General features: G+C 39.7%; 1 protein-coding gene across 1 annotated transcript; it reads right to left on the bottom strand.

Moving 5' to 3' along the window:
• Positions 1-858: 858 nt before the first annotated feature.
• LOC139736476 (acetylcholinesterase-like) lies at positions 859-18,378 on the bottom strand. Its single transcript, XM_071647227.1, has 12 exons — positions 18,141-18,378; positions 14,856-14,918; positions 11,333-11,404; positions 10,478-10,728; positions 7,255-7,414; positions 6,139-6,216; positions 5,227-5,345; positions 4,533-4,700; positions 3,779-4,108; positions 2,666-2,964; positions 2,011-2,168; positions 859-1,016 (listed from the first exon to the last, which is right to left on the bottom strand). Exons 1-12 carry the CDS (start codon positions 18,376-18,378, stop codon positions 859-861), a joined length of 2,094 nt encoding a protein of 697 aa, XP_071503328.1.
• Between the last annotated feature and the right edge of the window lie 692 nt (positions 18,379-19,070).

The raw sequence follows: 19,070 nt of genomic DNA, 5'->3' as shown, positions 1-19,070 counted from the left end.
AAAAGCCTTCTTTGAATAATTTCCCTTAAATTCGACATAAGCAGTGAATAAAATTTTCAAGTCCGCTTATTCCATTTACATTTAATACCGTTACATTCCCCAAGCTTCCACTCATGTTGTTTAAAACAATGATCAAAAGCAACATGTAAAATTACAGCGAACTGCGTTGTTACATTGACCTAATGGTGTTCAGTGTGTTAGAGTTGTTATCGAGTGATAAAGAACTCCATGCCACGTGGCTATTTTCCCACTGGTTTTATCGCGTGGAGTGCCGAAGTCTCATTTCGCTCGTAACCTTTTCGTCAACCTGCCAACCTTATACCTTGGCGGCTCCCTGGCGGTTTTCTCACATGATAACATAGCATTCTCCACCTGCATTGTACATGCAAATTTCATGATAAGATGCTTTAATCGTGTGTAACTGACAGCTGCTTAATGACAGTTGAGAAGTCGACAACTGGTAGAGTAAAATCATAATTATTCTTCTTACTCTTCATTCTCCTATTTTACTGCGTTCATTTTTTTTAAACCATTTCATCAATTTTACCGATTTTACTACCATACAACTGCTCATGTCAAGGAGAACGCTAATACTATCTTGAAAATGTCGCATTAAATTCGCTGAAAATCCATGATAGGTGACATACCGGTGTCGTTCTGGAATTCCTTCATAAGCTCCTATACATCAAACAAGAACCGCTTTATAAAAGACAATACAGCATGTCTTCTTTAATTTCGCACGCGTTTTGTTGCAGTGTGTACTTGTCTCTGCTCAGTAAAGGACGATATGGAAAATTATTGTAAAAGGGTTGAGCGCCCTCTTCGTTGAACTTGGCAAAGCTTTAATCACTTTATCGTTCACGGTGTGACGTCTTTCCAAAACTGCTGGGGATGTGACCGTCGCACGTTCTCTGCTGTCCAGCTCGAACTCCACCACAAACGATCTCTGTGACGAGTCGATGTCGACGAGGCTCTCGTTGAAGTCGACGCTCTCGTCAAGGTTGAAGCAATATCCCCTGCAGTATTGATGAAAACGTTGCCACAGTGTGCTTGCTATGCTTGTGCATAAACCGAACTATCACTTGAACTGGTTCATTCTATTAGCAAGACGTACAAAGCTCCCTCTAACAAATCCACTCAAAAAGAGTGTTGCTTGATCGTTATCACAGAAAAGGAATATAGCAAGTTTCCGCTGCGCTCATTAAATAGAAAAATATATCAAGCTAAAAATCTATAATGATGAGATTTACGATTTTCATTTCATTTTTTTTTTTATTTGCTGTACTCGAAACCAGTCATGCCAGTAAATAGAAAGATAATGAGCAGAGTGTCGTCCGAAAGAAGAACGTTGTAAAATCCGTAAACACATATGGCGAAAAAAACAAAAAAACAAATACAAGTTATTGTCGAACCATGAAAGTTTGCGTCAGATTTACGACAGAGATTGCAATAATGATTGTTGTAAACGGAATGTTTAAAAACCGAGGTCTCTTAGAGCTACTTCTAAAGGGTACAACTTAAATACATGTATGATAAATGGGAACATTAGATACTGTACAATACAGGACCCCTACCACTTTGCACTACATGTATAATATGGAGGAAATAATTAGACAGTCATATTCATTATGAATGGTTATCTTCCTAGGTCAGTTCGGAGTTAAATTCTGCGCATTCATGAGTAGATGAAAGTCATCTCAGAAAAAAAAAGACATAATGAGACAAAGATCTGATAATGAACAGTGCCATAAACAGCGCCTTTAGCAGTTTTCTTTACTTTGCAGTGAGAGAACATTCTAAAGATCTTAGATAGCTTGTTAACATAAACATGATAAAAGCGAGTTGGATTAGGAAAGTGGATAATATGTAGCTTCACGTCTTGTTTGATGGTTTAAAATTCGGGGTCATATATTTTGAACCATGGGTAACTGCGAACTGGTCTATAAGAAGGCAGCATGATAATAACCGAGAGAGGGAGACAAATTTGAAAAGGCAATTTTTAAGCCTTACGTGAAACGTCCACGAGCTCAGGTATATAGGTGTTCCAGAAGCTGCACGTGTCTGCCCGAAGGGCTCTGTCTGTTGAGAACACGGGTTCGAGCCTCAGGTACTGCATTTCCGGTACACTGAACTTTGCCCATGTCACAGTCGCGGGAGAATTTGGGTTTCTGACGAATGTAGGCGAGTAAGAAGAATTGTCCCTGGCTTAGTCAGTAATTAGGCTACCTACAGTTTCTGTTTTCATAACTAAAATTCAACGACAGAACATAACAAGATGTAAAAATTTAAGATATTTTCAGAAGAGTGCCATCCTCCTCTAGAGAGTTATTCTATTGCATCAAATCCAAGGAACACTGCATCTTCCACAACTCAAAAGCAGACACCTGGAAAGAATTAGATGTCTCGTGTCCTGTGCAGATTAAAACTTAGTACAGAAAACCACATTTGACCAGATACACTGCACATTTCTTGATGCAAAGTAGATTGAGTACACTTCATCGTCTTGCCATTGTGATATCACATTGAATATTGCTTGTCTACAGCACTGTTCTTAAATCTGAAAAAGAAATAGAATAGAATCCAAAGAATTTAAGATTAAAATCAACTCTATTTACTTAGCTGCTTAGTAAATTTTGAAAAAGAAAACAACAACGTAACATCTTACCCATTCTTGGCGAAATTTGTCCAGTATCTCATGACGTCCGCCATAAAGGTCTTTTCAAAGGGAGGTAGGATTGCTCTCGATTGGTCGACCTCTGGCAGGAAGGACCAGCCAAATACGTACTGGAACTCCTCACCGTGCGTAACGCCCATCCAGCCAGGTCCTATGGCGAGTTTCGTGATCTGGTACACCGATACAGTGGGGACGTGCGTCATGTGGTAAAGGTATACGTCACCAGCGTCGCGCTCCGCGTACGCACGGCTAAGCGCGTCGGCGGGCGCCACGAATGTCTGATCTGTGATCTGATTGGACGCGGAGAGAGTAATAATAGAAGAATGAGATGAAGAAAGAAAATTTAAAGAATTGAACGAGGAGGAGGGGGAGGAGGAGGATGCTGCGGAGGAAGATTTTTATTGATGGAGTTTTGGTTTTGTTCAGACAGCGTGGTATGGTTCGAGGGTTCTTGACTTGTGCTTGTCAAGTTGTCATAACTATCTCTGAATGACGTTTGAGCTCAGGATCCACAAGGAAAATTTTGAATAACCGGTGCCATCATGATTGTGTATAGCATACTGAATAGATGGTAACCTTGAATTCTGTAGCTTATCAAACTACATGCACAAGTTAATCATTATTTATTGGGAAAACTACGATGAGTTCTTGGGGTTTTGTTTTCTTGATTTTCTTGCTCTTTCGCATGACGAACGGGGAAACCACAACATCATACCCCTATTAGTTGACTATCAGTTCGTCTGATTATCCCCTTAAAATCGTCTTTTTAACTCTGCTTACGAATTGTGGAATCGCTGTGGAGTAGTAGATAATGCTTACGGACTGAGAGCCAGGAAATCTTGGACTCGATCGAGAATCTAGCTGGTGTGGGCAAACACACCATGTCAGGGATGTCTCACGAGCAATATCCTTCTTGACACAAACTAGATTATGTTTTACAAGGCTGTGAGCCTGCAGCTGTGATAGGCAATGCCTTGGCAATAACAAAACAAAACAAAACAAAAAAACTTCTGAAAGAGTGACACTTTATAGAAGTAAAGACGCACCCTGCGTAGAACCAACCTTCTTGGTTGACCAAAAAGCCGCCTTACACTATGGACTCACCTCGGCAACGAAAGACTCTAAGTAATCAGCCTCTTGGTTGTCCACTCGTGTCCAGTTAAAGTATTCCTGGTTCATGGCCTTTAGCACCAAGTCGTTGACGAAGCCGTACGTGAATCGGCCGTGCCACATATCGTACGTGTCGCGGTCCATGTGAGGCGGTTCGTCCGCCGTCATACTGCGGGGAAACGCCGCCAGCGCCCAGGCCGTGCCCTCGTCGTGGTTCGAACCCAGGAGGACATTGGTGCGCTTGAACCGACCTTGCGCAACCAGCACTTCCGGGTTATCGGGGAGGAATAACCCATCGATGACGGGTGCCGACAGGAAGGAGAACTGTTGGAGACAAATATAGATATGATCATCCATTGTGGCAATGTAACCACGTGACATGTGAGATGAAGACTTCCTAGGGAAAACTACACAGATCCCGAATGAATCACTCGGTGATATGATATTCTAATAACTGTGTGTAATATACTCACTCCATACTTATCTTTTATCTTCATATCAAAATCACATCAAACTACTTTTTTTTTTGTCATTGCATACATTTTACTCATTAAATTGAAAACCATGCCATCGAAAAAAATGATGTTTTATGATGGTTAAAAGTAAGATCCTTCCAGCTTACAGATTTCTTGCTGGCGAATTTTTGCATCTTTACCTGACTGTTTAACCGTGGTTTTATCGTTTGTTTGATTGATAATGTTTGCTTGCCTGACAGTCCGTTTCAGTCCGACAAATTTTAGCGTCTTACCGACAGAGCGCTGGCAAGGATTTGTGCCGTCGACCGCCGGCGCAGACAAGCGATGAGAGTTCGGCTGGTAGTGGTCTGGCAGCCGAGGTTCTCCCCGACCCGGAACGCCTCCTCGCGGGATCGCGCTGCGTCGTCCGAAAAGCCGAAAGGGGTCAAAGTACTTCCGCTCTGAAAAAAAAAACCCAAACAAACAAAAACAAAAACAAAACAAAACAAAAAAGCAATAAAAAACAGAGATGAGAGGAGAGGGAGATGGAAAGAGAAAGCGCACGCGAAACTATTTTATACATTGTCTTAAAATCGTAAACTTAAACGCAGCACGATGATGTCACAAAAGTACTTACCAGGTCAACAGTCATGAGAGTAGTACAATATGAAATGTATCGAATCATAGCTTGTCACGATCTTCATAATAAACCTAAACAAATTTCTTGGTAATAATTCAAAACTGATTTATCCCTTCACTATCTTATGTCATTTGTGTAAAAGATGTAAAGGAGTATTAATTTTTCATCCTGTGCCATGCAGAGTTATGACGACATTTACCACCACAATGATGTGTTTGCTATCAACTGAATATCAATTAAGTGCTTGATGACAGTATGGCGTATACATTATCTCTATGTCCAGTTATTAAGATAACAGTACGTTGTCATGAGCGATTGATCATTCAAGAATTTACTGCTCTCCCTACCTGCATGATGGCATATTGGAAGAGATCTTGACTGATGGGCGACACGACGTGCAGGCCAATGCTTGTCCCGCCGGCGCTCTGGCCGAACAGTGTCACCCTCGTCGGGTCGCCGCCGAAATCTGGGTCGCAATCAAAGAGCATTTTGGGTTATTGAATAGCCACAGCAGTAGACGCTCTATCGTCTGTCCTTTGATGCCAGATTCACCAGCTATAGGATCATCACAAACTGTTCTGGTTTGACAAATGCATTATCTACTTCTGTAGTAGTGGAAAGGCGAGAACAGAACCGCATATCAGACTGAAAATTACTTTACGTAGTTAATCAGCGCAAGGAACGTATGAATATTGTTATCATGACAGTAATCATGCTCCTATAAGCATGATAAGAACAACTCTCAGTTGATAAACTTTAAAGAGAGCAGGTCCTTGAGAATATTTGAATAAACTGTGTGCGACATTACAAAGGAAATCCACAATATTGACAGCGTATGATCAGCTATGCATCAAATTAGATATGGGGTAATTATCAACAAAACGGAGGCAAAGAATTTTCCATACCTCGAAATTCGAAGTCACTTGAAAGCATTTTTAGCAGAAAATGAGATGTTTGTTGAACAATGACAGCATCACATTTGGGGAGCAGAAATGGAAAGGTGCCTGTATGTTTGCTACGGCACGAATCAGACTCCAAACTCGAAGGGGTTACATTAGATTAACCCTCTGCGGGCCACTTTGATTTCCTATTGATAGATTTGTGCGTGAAATTAGCGCACATTTGGCACATAAACGGTTAAGGATGAATAGACGAAAGTAGACAAACTCAAAGGACAGATTAAGGGAATAGATAAAAAGGTGACTTTTGTTAGTTTTTTATGCAAACAGAACGAAACGGAGGTGCTAAAATATACTCACGGACTATGTTATCCTTCAACCAAGTTAAGGCCAGCACCTGGTCCATCATCCCGAAGTTTCCCGGGGCTGACTCATCTCCTGTCGGTACGAGTTATCGCCAAGAATAATTCATAAGCAGCTTAGATTAGAGAAAGACATAGAACATGTAGAATCACAAAGACGTCTTGTTGCAAATGCTAAGACAGTATTTCATAAATTTGAGGTATGGTGATATGCGTTGAGATATCTTTCCACTGCGTGACGAGGTTAGTTAATAAGGGCACCACAAATTCGCACTTCACTTTTCGTTACGCAGGTTACTGTACGTAAATATCATCTGCATGAAATTCTGATACAAAATGTTGCTTTTGCAGAAATGTTTAGCCCTGGCAAGAAAAAATAAATAGGTTCATCACAAATTTTACACTTTCTGGGATATCACCACTGATTACTACAAGACTTGTTTTCAAGAGGTTGCGTTTTCTTTTTCAAAATCATCTATTATCTGCCTCCTCTTAATTAAGAAAAAATGACTGTAGAATAAATTTTTGTGTTAAATGTCCAGAATTCCTTTTTATCTTTTCATCACTTGAAATCAAGCAGATCGAACACTTTCAATCAAATGACAATTGTTGTGCTTATTGTGAGGCCAAGGAGGTATTAGGCGAGCCTAGTATCTCCTTGGTGTGGCAAAGTCCGCATATTCAATATCAGTTCATGTCCTACATGATCAATTATCATTCGCATTTACTATTACAGAGGTCTCATGAAGAAAGGGATAGACAACAGGATTTATTGCAATGAGTGTCGATGTTGTTATCGGAATCAATATTATCAATAGATATAGCGTCTACTACTTTTATTATACCCAGTATAGGCGTTGCTGCAGCTGACAGCTGTAGAACTAGCTGTTAAAAAGGTTATACGTATAACACCACTCTCCTTATGATAAAATACGTGGTCTACCGATGCGTTTACTAGTATTATACTTTAAACTTTCGAATACTATATTTCCTTGATCGATGACAGCTGTGATTGAATCAACTGTTATGACTTTTTCCTTCTTTTTATCCTTTTTCTTCTAATTTTTCTCCATACCTCAGCCACCGCCACTTAAAACGATTCTTTCCGAGATACCTGTACTGAGAAATCCAAAAGGGCCAAGTCTGTAGTTTATGGTTACCACGATGACGTCACCGAAAGCAGCCAATGCCGAGCCGCCATACCAGGCCCGTCCTCCAGTACCCGTGTTGTACGCACCTCCGTGAATCCATACCATCACCGGCAAGAGGTTCACCTTTAAGTAGATAGCAGAGTGGTACAAGTTACAGCAAGCAAATTAGTTACATGCGTTTCCGGCAACTCTTCCTGCTTTATCGACCTAAAGAATTTAAAAGTGTTTTGTCGTTGTTGCTGTCATGGTTGTTTTTGTGTCACAGTTTATTCCGAATGAACGTGTTGCAGCTTATAGCATGATCACACATTGCTTTTATACAGCAGGTGAAGCGGCAATACTGCATTTAACCCTCTGTGTGCTTTTGAGTGCTGATTGACGCAAAAAGTCCAAAATCCCTGGCACAGTAAGGGTCAACTCTAATGCCAATACTGTGCTGACGCGGGAATACGTCATGTTCCACAGTGTAATCGACCAAACAATGCAACGTGTGCATGTTCAACATAGACCGAAAATTCTATCGTAATCTTTACTTTTTTATACGAGTATCCATTGGATTCGCCTATGAGTACAAGTTGTCAGTGCGAAGAAATTGACAAAAAAAAATAGAAGATAGATTAGGCATCAACACTCTATGACATAAAATGACAGAATTCGTGCTTGTGTGACTTCCCTTCTTAATTCAATCCTGATAATGCCTAGGTATAGTCGGCGAAAATGACTTCAAACCGTTATCTCTATTGCTAAATAAACAAAGCTGTCAATTTTGAAATCTACTGGGCTTTCACATACTTTGATGGACAGTTTTCGGTGTCCTCAGCCTTTGAACAGATATACATTTTTGTTGGGTGATGTTCTTTCTTCCGAAGGTTCGTTAATCCGAAAATGAAATAAGGTTCGTTTGTTATTCCGGAGGTTCGTTTATCAGAAAATGATATAGGGTTCGTTAATCCGAAAATGTATAGACGGTGCGTATGAATAAACCTTCGGAATAACGAAGCTTATTTTATTTTCTGATCGACGAACCTTCGGAATAACGACCTGTAACCATTTTGGTTTACAAGATGGAATGCCGTAACTGTTCAGTCCCTGTGTGACGCTTCAACGTGGTAATTACAGGTTAGGTCCCCTACTATTGGTGGTGCCTAATGTTAGGTGAGAAAATACGTTGTACCACTGTCGATTTGGACACATGAATTATATCTTGGAGCTGCAAGAGCATTCAGAAATGTTGCTAAGGTACAAGCAAATTTGTGGTTAGACGGATTTTTAATCCACGTAGACCCCGTTTACAGTGCGGGGCTGGGCCGAGCCGCGGCCGAGCCGCGGCTGAGCCCAGCCTCAATTGCAAGGCCGGGCCCCGCAATTTTGTCCGTTTACACTGCCGGGCTCGGCCGCGCTTTTGATTCAAACCTTTCAATAATGTTGTCGTACTGGCGCTCTGCTTGTGAACAAATTTGGTATTGTCTGGTTTTCAGACCCTTTGCCAAACGAATTCCGTGGCAAAGGCCTTTGCCGAAGGAAAAAATCCTTTGCAGGACAAAAACACCTTAAAGGACAAGTTCACCCTTATAAACATGAGGATTGAGAGAATGCAGCAATATTAGTAGAACACATCAGTGAAAGTTTGAGGAAAATTGGACAATCGATGCAAAAGTTATGAATTTTTCAAATTTTTGTGTTGGAACCGCTGTATGAGGAGACTACTATTGCTTATGAGTCATATGCGTACAACAGTATAAAGAAAATGTAAAGAAAATTTAACATATTTTCACTTTTTTCGCATAATAAAAGAGCACTTGACTTGCCCTTTTCTAAAGGGCAGGGGGAATAATATTACCCATAACATATGTCGGTAACGAGTCAAGGGAATGTGTACTTTTTTCAAAAGAAGAAATTTTGTGAAAATCTCTTTATATTTTCCTTATATTGTTGTACGCATGTGACATCTAAGTTTTTCATACACTGCAGTAGTCTTCTCATCCAGCGGTTACTGCACAAAAACTTCAAAAATTCATAACTTTTGAACGGATTGTCCGATTTTCCTCAAACTTTCAATGATGTGTTCTACTAATATTGCTACATTCTCTCAATCCTTATGTTTATGAAGGTGAACTTGTCCTTTAAACTATATACTAGTTTTCGACGTTGAGGGGGTTAATATCCTGAACAGCGAAATAGTACAGGCAGAGGGTTTGGAAGCCAGACTAAATTGGCCGCGCATTTGGCCCAGTTTACGTTTACACTGAGAAAAGGCCGGGCTCGGCCGCGACTCGGCCGCGGCCGAGACCACCTCCAGAGCGAGGCCAAATGCGAGCCCAATTTTGGCCTCGCATTTGGCCTTTTGCGCGTTTACACTGAAGCGGGGCTGGGCCGAGCCGCGGCCGAACCGCGGCCGAGCCTCGCACTGTAAACGGGGTCAAAGTCAGCCAAAGTAGGCCACAACTCGGATTATAACCTCTGAGCTGTCCACACACGACGTTCGCTGTGTAGCGTCTCAGTTTAGACCGATGTCACATAGCAATAATGATAGGATGATATCGGTTCTCGTCAGCCAAGATCGCCCAATCAGTTGGTAGATATTGATGTTTGCCATTGTGCTAATGCTACCTGTAACTCCCTATGCATGTCAAACGGATTTGCTCCTATTATGATCACAGTTCACGGATAACATGGGATCGGAAGGGGTGTGACAGCGGGTATAGGCAAAACAAGTTTACAGCAAGTTTTCGCCATCCCGCAATATTCTTTAAACGGCACAAAATGTTGAAGAAATAAGTGTAATGAAACAATATCTAATCCAATTTAGAAGGGAATATTATGTCCAATAGATCAGGATCATTACTCTTCTTCATTCTAGCACTACCGGTAAGGATACCACATGTCCGACAGCAACAAAATGTATAATATGTGAATTGTAACCAGTTTACTTTGTCGTTCGAAATTATTCTATACGCAGAAAGCAGAGTGGTATTGCAAGATAAATCCTATTTCAACATCAGGACCGACATGTTATGACAATAAATTAAAAGACACGGTGTCTAATAAGGTGATTCAATTGAATGTCAAGAAAATTTGCCTAGCATTTTGAAGGATGGTTTTCAGCACTCAGATGATTAGTGGCTGACAGTTTATATATCTAGCAAATATATTTAATACTTTCATCGTTTTCACAAAGACACTTACCGCCGGCTGAGGTACGTAGACATTGAGGTAAAGGCAGTCTTCGTCTTTACCGCCGAGCCGACCGGGTAGGACCTGCGGGCAGATCGGTCGAAAATACGTGGCATTCCACACCCCTGTCCACGCCTCCTTCGGCACAGGATTGGCAAATCGGAGATCGCCAATTGGCGGCTCAGCGAACGGGATGCCGAGATAGACGTCGATATCCCTGTCGACCCGCAGGTAGAAACGCTCGTCAAGATGGTCGGTGTAGCCTGAAAGATTTTGTGTGTGTGTGTGTGTGTGTGTGTGTGTGTGTGTGTGTGTGAACGTTTTGTAAGTGTAATACGTTCATACGTTTGCAATGATTTCTGCACGTCAATGTTTGTCGTAAACTAAGACTGACCAATATTTGGTCACACTTTCTATCAAGTGAATGCTTCTGAGGCGGTATTCTTTCTCCGATGAAATGAAAACCCATGCACACCCTATGAGTATAACGAGCCGAGGATAACTTAAGCTGGTAAGAGAAGTGTTCAGTTTGGTAGTTCATCCCAAAGGTGTTTGGAACGTTAACAGATATGTATACGTGAACAATCATAAAGACAGAAAGAATATGATGATGCATTCATATGGGTTGAAATTTGGTTTTGATTTGTGATTGTCCATGCTTACAACGCTAGGAGTTGAAGTATTTCAATCTGACCCTACTTTAAGTGTACCACTAACGCAGAAATGTCGAAGCTATTTACTTCACAGAAACAGGAATGTTTAGCAAAGGATCAAAACAAAACAGTTAGAAAAAATGATAAGGAAAGTAAAAGACTACAATCAAAGCGAAATGTACGGATAATGACAGAAAAATTACGCTCACCGTACCTTGTACAGCGCCTGCTGACGTATTCACTATGGGGCCCGCTACACCCGTTCGGATGGAACTCACCAAGACTGCTATAATTCCGACACAGTAATTACAACACAATGCCTGCATTGTTAATTACGTTACGATCTGATTTCACAAGCACGTATTTCCCTGAAGTTAATTCAAATTTTCGGAGAAAACATGCGTGTGTAACATTAAGGATGCGTTTATATGAACCGACATGACATCCTCGAGATCCTTCTATTTCCCTGCTCCGTTCTCGATATTAACGTTTTCAACGTGGACACGATTTCAAGCCGTCTGACCAAGCAGTCATGAATTGGTCATCCAATCCTTAACTGACCATTGCAATCAACTGAGCGATAATGGATATCTGATTCCTAGGTCAAGATTTCTTGTTCTTTGTTGATTTCCTTAATCCTTGTAACAAAGTAAACTGAGTAGAGATTTGTCAGTTGTGTCAAAGCAAACAGCGTCCTCTTTCCAGCGGGGTATACTACATGATGGCGCTATTCATTTTCCTCTACCATATTTCTTTTAGAGATTACGCCCGAATAGACCGTTTCTGTAATCTAAAACGATACCTTCTAGCAAATCACACATAGTCAATCTGTCATATCATTTGTCTATAGTTTTTTTATGTGTGTGTTTTGTTATGTTATGTTTTGTTGTATTTGTCGGTTTTCTGCCTATGTCTACACTTTGTACCTTAAAATTCAATTATTTTGTGCATAGTCGTACATAAGGGAACTAACTTTACAAGGCCTTTTTGGCTTTATTCAAGTTTTCTTTTTCATTTTCACAGATATTTTGTAACTGATTGATTATCTTTTTGTTTTGTATTGTAAAATTCAATACTGTTGTACTGAATTTGAAAATGAGATGAATAAACGAGTTGAAAGTAGAAACTTTTAACTTGGAAATGTCGGTGGAAGAAAAAACATAATCCCACGGCTGTTCAGTTTAAGATAATTGTACTCTGCACTTGGGATTGTTACTTTGTATAGAATTTCGATTTTAAGGATCGCTGAAAATATCATTTTCGTCGTTCTTATTCTTTACAGTTATTATTATAAGTGATATCATTGTTATCGGTATATCCTTATTGGTACAATCATGAGTGTCATTACGAGTTTATGTAATTATCATCATCGTGAATAGAAACTGATAATGATTACCTTGCACACAACCATTAACAAAGTCAGTGAGACTTTGGCCTGAACGAACCAAACTAACCAAATAAAAAAAGACAAACAAAGTGATACTCAGTACACTGCACCTTCCAACAACAGGGAGTACTTCATAACTGTCATTATGCTCTTTTGGAAATCGTCTATAAATGTTCCTATAACTCGACACATACCGACACAAAAGTCATATATGTTTCATTATGTTTCATGATCATATACAATATGAACAAGTGTCAATATATTGAGACTGGTGTGACTGTGTATACATAGATGTATATTTGTGTGTCTGTTGCATATGTGCACTCGTGTGACTGTACGTGTGTGCTTGTGTGTGTTTATAAACCAAATATTGACCCAGTGTGATACTTGTCGACCTTAGTTTCGTCTCGGGTCATACAGCATGCACGACAAAAGCACCTATGGTTAGCTTTGCTAATTGCGTTATTCACTGATATGCAGCGCTGAGTTGTTGTTATCCCTATTAAGCTGTTCATGAAAAATATTGGAATTTCGGGGTGCCTTCTTGAACAAATTAAGATCCTGTCACCCTAGGAATGCTATGAGCTAACTGCTGAATTTGGTAAGTGTTCGTCATGGGTTTCAAGAAGAAGCTGAAAATGTGAAAATTAAGCCCCAATTCGTCCCCCCCCCCGCCCCACACACACACGCACTCAGATCCAACATGAACAAACTGTAGGCAACCATGTAGGCCTACTTAGGCTTACTCATAGCACTACCAAAGCTCTTCTGTCGCTCCTTGTTCTAGACAAGAGGATGTTGAAAGATGCTTTAATTTGGGGGTTTTGGGAAAAAATCACGCACGACGTACGCCGGAAGACGAATGAACGCAACAGCTCACTTGAGCCAATGCTCAGTTGAGCTATGGTTTAAAAAAAAAGGGGGGGGCAATCGAAATTCCTTCCATCAAAGTGGAAGGGGGAAGGAAGAAACCACTATACCCCTCTCAATCCTCCACCCTGGTCTGGAGCCATTCAAGGCCCCCCCCCCCCCCCCGCACACCTTTTTTCAATAATTTTTATCATTACCATTCAAACAATATTATTCAAATGTGATATTGAAGCTGATACCGCTGTACAAAGTAAAAGAATAATCACACATTTTTAACGAAGTTAACAGAAGTGATTATACTCTTATACGCGCTCTCGGGCGCGCGCGCGCACACACACACACACACATACACACACACACACACACACGCCCCCCCCCCCCAAAAAAAAAAAAAAAAAATCATGTAATGTTGCTACTGTCACTATAACAACAGATGACGTCTTAATGGTTTATTATAGAACAAACAAAGGAGGGTGCGTTTGAGTGCATGTTCCAAGGGTCGGAACCCATTAAAAAAAGCAACAACAACAAAAACCCCAACAAACCCGAACATTACCTTCCACATCAAAGGGTTAGATATTGAGATATTGCATGGACCCGGATACTTACGATTTAGAGTATCATTGATTTTATGTGTGCTTTATTTTGTGTCTTTTTGATGATGATGTTTGATTGCTTATTGAAAAACGAAATTACTAAAAAAAAAAAAACAGCAATCAGCAATCATTATTGCATAGTCGAGTGTGTGTTTGTGGAGTGAATGTAACTATAGACATTGACCCCCCCCCCCGCTCTTGCTCTATCCATTTGTGATGTGATACCTTCGATTCGTAATCAAAATGCTTCACTTTACACATTCCATGTACATGTACTTGGACATTGCAAACATGAATCCATGCATAAGATTTTTAGAAAATGATTCAAATTAACACAAATAAGAGGAAATGGGAGGTAAAAACGGATAGATTATTTTGTTCATCGCAGTTTTTTTAATAATAGGAAATTTACATCAGTCGTAAACTACAAAAAAGTACGCACATTATCACGCGAGAAAAATTAAACAACCAAGCGTATTCTTTGGAATTTACAAAGCAGTGTGGTTTACGGAACACTTAAAAAGCGGAACTTCAAAGATTTCAGACCTTAAAATACGTTGCAAAAAGTTTGTCCTCGGCCAAACGACAGTATAACGTAATTACAATCAAAACAAATTTAGACACAAAATCATACTAATTTTCCTAATCCATTCTCTATATCAATTCCTACATGTTCTATACAGCACCGTATGTCGCTGACTATTCATGATTGTTTTTCAGGCAATAATTCTTTTGCAGTATTGAGCAAGTTCACATAATTAACACAATTCTTTATTATGTTAGAGCATCTACATACAGGACGTAGATTGAGTTATGTGTCTTTTATTTCCTTAATAGATTTACATTGTTATTTTGCTGGACGATTTGATATGATCAGCGTTCACCTGGTTTCCACTTCTGGACCTCCAAATCCTCAGATTTCAGACTCAATTTAGTACCGTATGTATCTACAAAAATACAAACACAAAAATACCCTCATTCAACTGATGTCATGAATTCGCATACCATTACATCATCATCGTTAAACTTTAGCGTACAAAATCCCTCTTGCGTCAACCCTACAACAAACTTAACCTTCCTCTTAGCAAAAAACACAGGCATATATTTCTATCATGACTCTGCCACCTATGGGGATAAAAGCATTCCACGTTAAAAACTTTGAACTATAAATAACTGTATTTATAAGAATATCCCTTAATTTCTTAAGATGAAGATTCTTCAATTTTTAAAATTTCCATGAGGACGGTTATAACCCTATCATTTACCAACATACTTATAACCTACTTGAATGTAACAAACACGCTAAATTAACAGAGTTAATATTTCTTTTTGCTTTAGATTTGATCGAAGTGGTTGCTTCTGTCTGTACCAACGAGGGAGATGAAACATATTGTCCTGGGTTTTGCTTGGGATTTAATTTCAAAGGATACTAATATCACAGCCCCTGTTGCATAAAAGTTGAGATCGAACATACGACAGCATATTAAACACAAGTCTCTGAATATTCACCTCTGATTGGCTGACCGCTGAATTACGTTTGATTTTGTGACTTATGTTTGATTCCATCTTTACATGAAACAGGGCCCTGGTATAACTGCCCCGGGAGTTACCTTCCATGGAGTGGAGAGGTCAATGGTAGCATGTCCAACAGCTTATCATACCGAGGGAATAGATTTATATATCAAGAGGGTGTAATTTAGTTTTCTAGAGCTGGCGCTGCAAAACTGAGATGTGGTAGAAGGCCTTCTCCAATGACTCGTTGGCTTCGATATCATGTTGGATGAGTTAAAATGAATGAGACACTTCCGAATACACGAAGGCTACTGAAGAAGGGAGTTTTCCATCGAAGCTACATGGGCGTGGCGTCGTCCGAAATCATTGTGTCAAGCACTGCAAAAAACAGTATAGAAAAATGACAATATTATGAGTTGACGACAAAAAAAAAAACATGTCGCGGCTTGAATGCGTTCGATTGTGCAAAGCATTTAGAGCTGGAGGCCATCATATTCATAAATCTGTGTCGAAACAAAAGTTTAGGATAGATGTAAAGTATAAATTGGCAAAGAGGTGTAGGACAAACCTCATAATGCCTTTTCTTATGGTGACTTGTAAATTATTCTTCTTCTGTTTCTGCTTCTTCTTTCTTTCTGTTTTTTTTTTGGGGGGGGGGGGGTGGGAGCGGGATTCTATAGTACCTCATGCAGGAAGTGTGTATGTTTACGCGAGCCAAAGGATAATATTTTAGAGATATTGGGTCTTTGTATTGATTTTATGGTGACTGCCTTCGTGTCATAACCCCAAAAGATTGGCATCTAACCGTAACATTTTTACGAACGACAGAACAAAGACTGAAATGATATTGTAATTCCTGTAAAAAGCTCGAAACGAAAAACAAAATGCAAGATTATCTTATCAAAAATTACAAAATGCATTCTGGTATTCCGAATTGGTCCAGAAAAAAACAAACATTTGATTTACTGTTCACACAATGACCAACAAGAATGTTGTTCTGCAATCTGTGCTTATGATAAGATTCTTTGGAAGTTAGTAAAATGTGACAAAGAGAGACCTTATTAATTGAAGCACAGGTTTTTGTCGAAACGGACAGAGAAGTGTTTCTCTTTATGACTCATTAAATTTGTCTGCTTATCACTTTTAGGCTCTTAATGAGGGATCAAAGTCTAAGTTAGCGTTTGTTATCAAAAATTCCTCGATAAGTTTCAACAGTTTGAGTATCGATTTGGTATGCCTTTGTGTTGTTAAGACAAGGTATGAATACGCATCATATCCCATTGCCGTTGTACCAGCTTCGCAGTTTCTTGTTTAAGCATCACTTGTGTTTCAGGAATTTGTGAACTTGGGAAGTAAATATAGCTATGTCTAGGAATTCGAAAGGGCTGCTTATCCCGCCAGAAATTCTGCTGTGTAATGCTAACACGGTACACATTCTGCGATGTATGTAATGTTATGCGAATTGTCCTTCGTATTATTATGTGAGCGTGGGGTTTTATAATAATGTGCGAAAAAGAAGACGCAATGCCATACATTTTTATACTGCTAGAGATTCAATAATGAATAAGGGGGGGGGGGTAGATGAAGTTTGAATGTGCAAATCTCCGCTAAGGCCATAGAAACGTAACGAACATATCCACCACATTTCATCTAAATCCGCCCAGAGCTTTACAACATATGAGAGCAATATATGCCAACAGAAAAATGATAAATCAAACTCGGCAAAAAATAACACTGTTGGAAGAGGAAAACATGAGTAGATACATTATGATTATTACTCTAACGGCTATTCAACAGACTTTTTTTTTATGGAAGTCTGTAATATTTTTGTTTAGTAGGTACATATAAGTCTGTATGTACAAATGTCTTTGGTATGTTCCAGGCAATATCAAATCCAGTGAAATCCTTCAGGATCAATTCAAGTCATACTGGAAACTCCCAGTGTGATATAAGATGATATCGACTTTAAGTATTTTGTCAGAAATATATTTGTGTTTTAAAGAAAGACAAGAGAGGGAAAATGGAGAAATATATATATGGGGAAATACATAAATGGTGAAATATATATATGAGAAATATATACTTACAAGTGCAAGCCAAACGAAAAACCAGGGCCAGAAGAAAATGCTTATGCAGCAATGGAGACAATGGTTAATCGGTGGTCTGAAAAATGAAAACATTATAAGAAACAAACTGCAATATAAATTGTAAGATAGACCAATAATGATCTGTTTAAAGAAAAATAGATACCTTGGTTTAAATTTTCACCATCGGAAGTAAAAAAATTCTAACATCGTGACACCTTTTTTCAATAGATGCGTTTCATTAAACAAGTCTTTGTGCTAACAGGAAAAAGAGCCTGACATGGCCTGATGGGATTCGAGTTGGATACAAGGAAAGTACGAGTTTGTTACGAGTGGGTTACGAGTAGGATAGGTGACAATTTGTCCCTCTTTCGCCTGTACAGGTATTTATTTCAACATAAGATATCCCCCCCCCCCCAAAAAAAAAAGATCAAATTATGTGTAACAATCATTCTTTCACATAATACGTGACGTGATGTGATGACAATGCCTTGTAAAAAAAGAAAGGAAGGAAGAGAGAGAGAGAGAGAGAGAATAATTGTATATGAACGAGAAAGGAAAGGCGCAACTCACTTTTCGTGAACCACAATTGTTTGAGCAACAGGTTGACCACCCGGAGCAACATAGGTCGTAGTCGTTGTTGTCTGAGATGCGCCATAGACCGGTGGCTGGTAACCGGGTTGTCCGTGGCCTGGCGGAGGGTATCCGGGCTGCGCCGGGGGGTATCCGGGCTGAGCCGGCGGGTATCCGGGCTGCGTTGGCGGGTAGGGAGCCCCTGCGTCGTACGGTGGAGGATAACCTTTATCCCCATCGGGCTTTTGAATTGAAAATACAAATAAATTGTTTGTGATCATGCAATGATAGCAGTGATATAACAATGATGATGATGTCATAAAAGCTTTGATGATAGTTTTGTGCAAGAATATAAATCTAGCCTTTGATAAGGTAATGAACATTCTGATACCCTTACTGCCTTGTCATGAGAGAGGAAAAAAAAGTCACGGAAAATTGAATACAAAGACAGGGCCAGATATTGTTTCATACCTCTCACAAGTGCAGACCGATCCGTTTGGTCCTCGGGGATTCGTCTTTGAGTGTTTGTGATACATGACTATAATGATAAGAGGGCATAATTTAAGTACAGCTTTTGACGGTGTGTATGGTCGTCTACAGTTCGCAGAGAGGTCTTAATGCGTGCTTTATCTATTCAGTATTGAATTCTACTTGTGATATTGCTATTTTCCTATTGTCTTTTGACATGTTTGACTCAGGAAATAATATTAACGGTGTAAAGAGATCCAGTATATCACCAGTATATTCCATAATACCAGGTTCGAAGTGTTGTATAGTATTCATTCGAGAGTAAGTGTCTTGGGATAGCGTCACCCGCTGAATAGACCAGTTCGTAATTCCACTTTGCCCATAAGCAGAAAAAGGTAATTTGTACCAACAGGCATTTTGGTTTGTGAATTCACTGAGATAAGCATCTGTGATGCGATGATT

Source organism: Diadema antillarum, unplaced genomic scaffold (genome assembly GCF_040938485.1).
Source record: "Diadema antillarum isolate AM-2024a unplaced genomic scaffold, OU_Dant_1.0 seq00000649_RagTag, whole genome shotgun sequence".
NCBI lineage: Eukaryota > Metazoa > Echinodermata > Echinoidea > Diadematoida > Diadematidae > Diadema > Diadema antillarum.
This window is presented reverse-complemented; position numbering and strand designations above follow the sequence as displayed.

Coding starts and splice junctions, on each gene's coding strand:
- LOC139736476 (XM_071647227.1), bottom strand. CDS start 18,378: ATGGGGATAAAGGTTATCCTCCACCGTACGACGCAGGGGCTCCCTACC. Junction 6,217..7,254: donor TTTTGGATTTCTCAGTACAG/GTATCTCGGAAA, acceptor TCGTACCGACAG/GAGATGAGTCAGCCCCGGGA. Junction 2,965..3,778: donor TAGAGTCTTTCGTTGCCGAG/GTGAGTCCATAG, acceptor GCGTCCAATCAG/ATCACAGATCAGACATTCGT.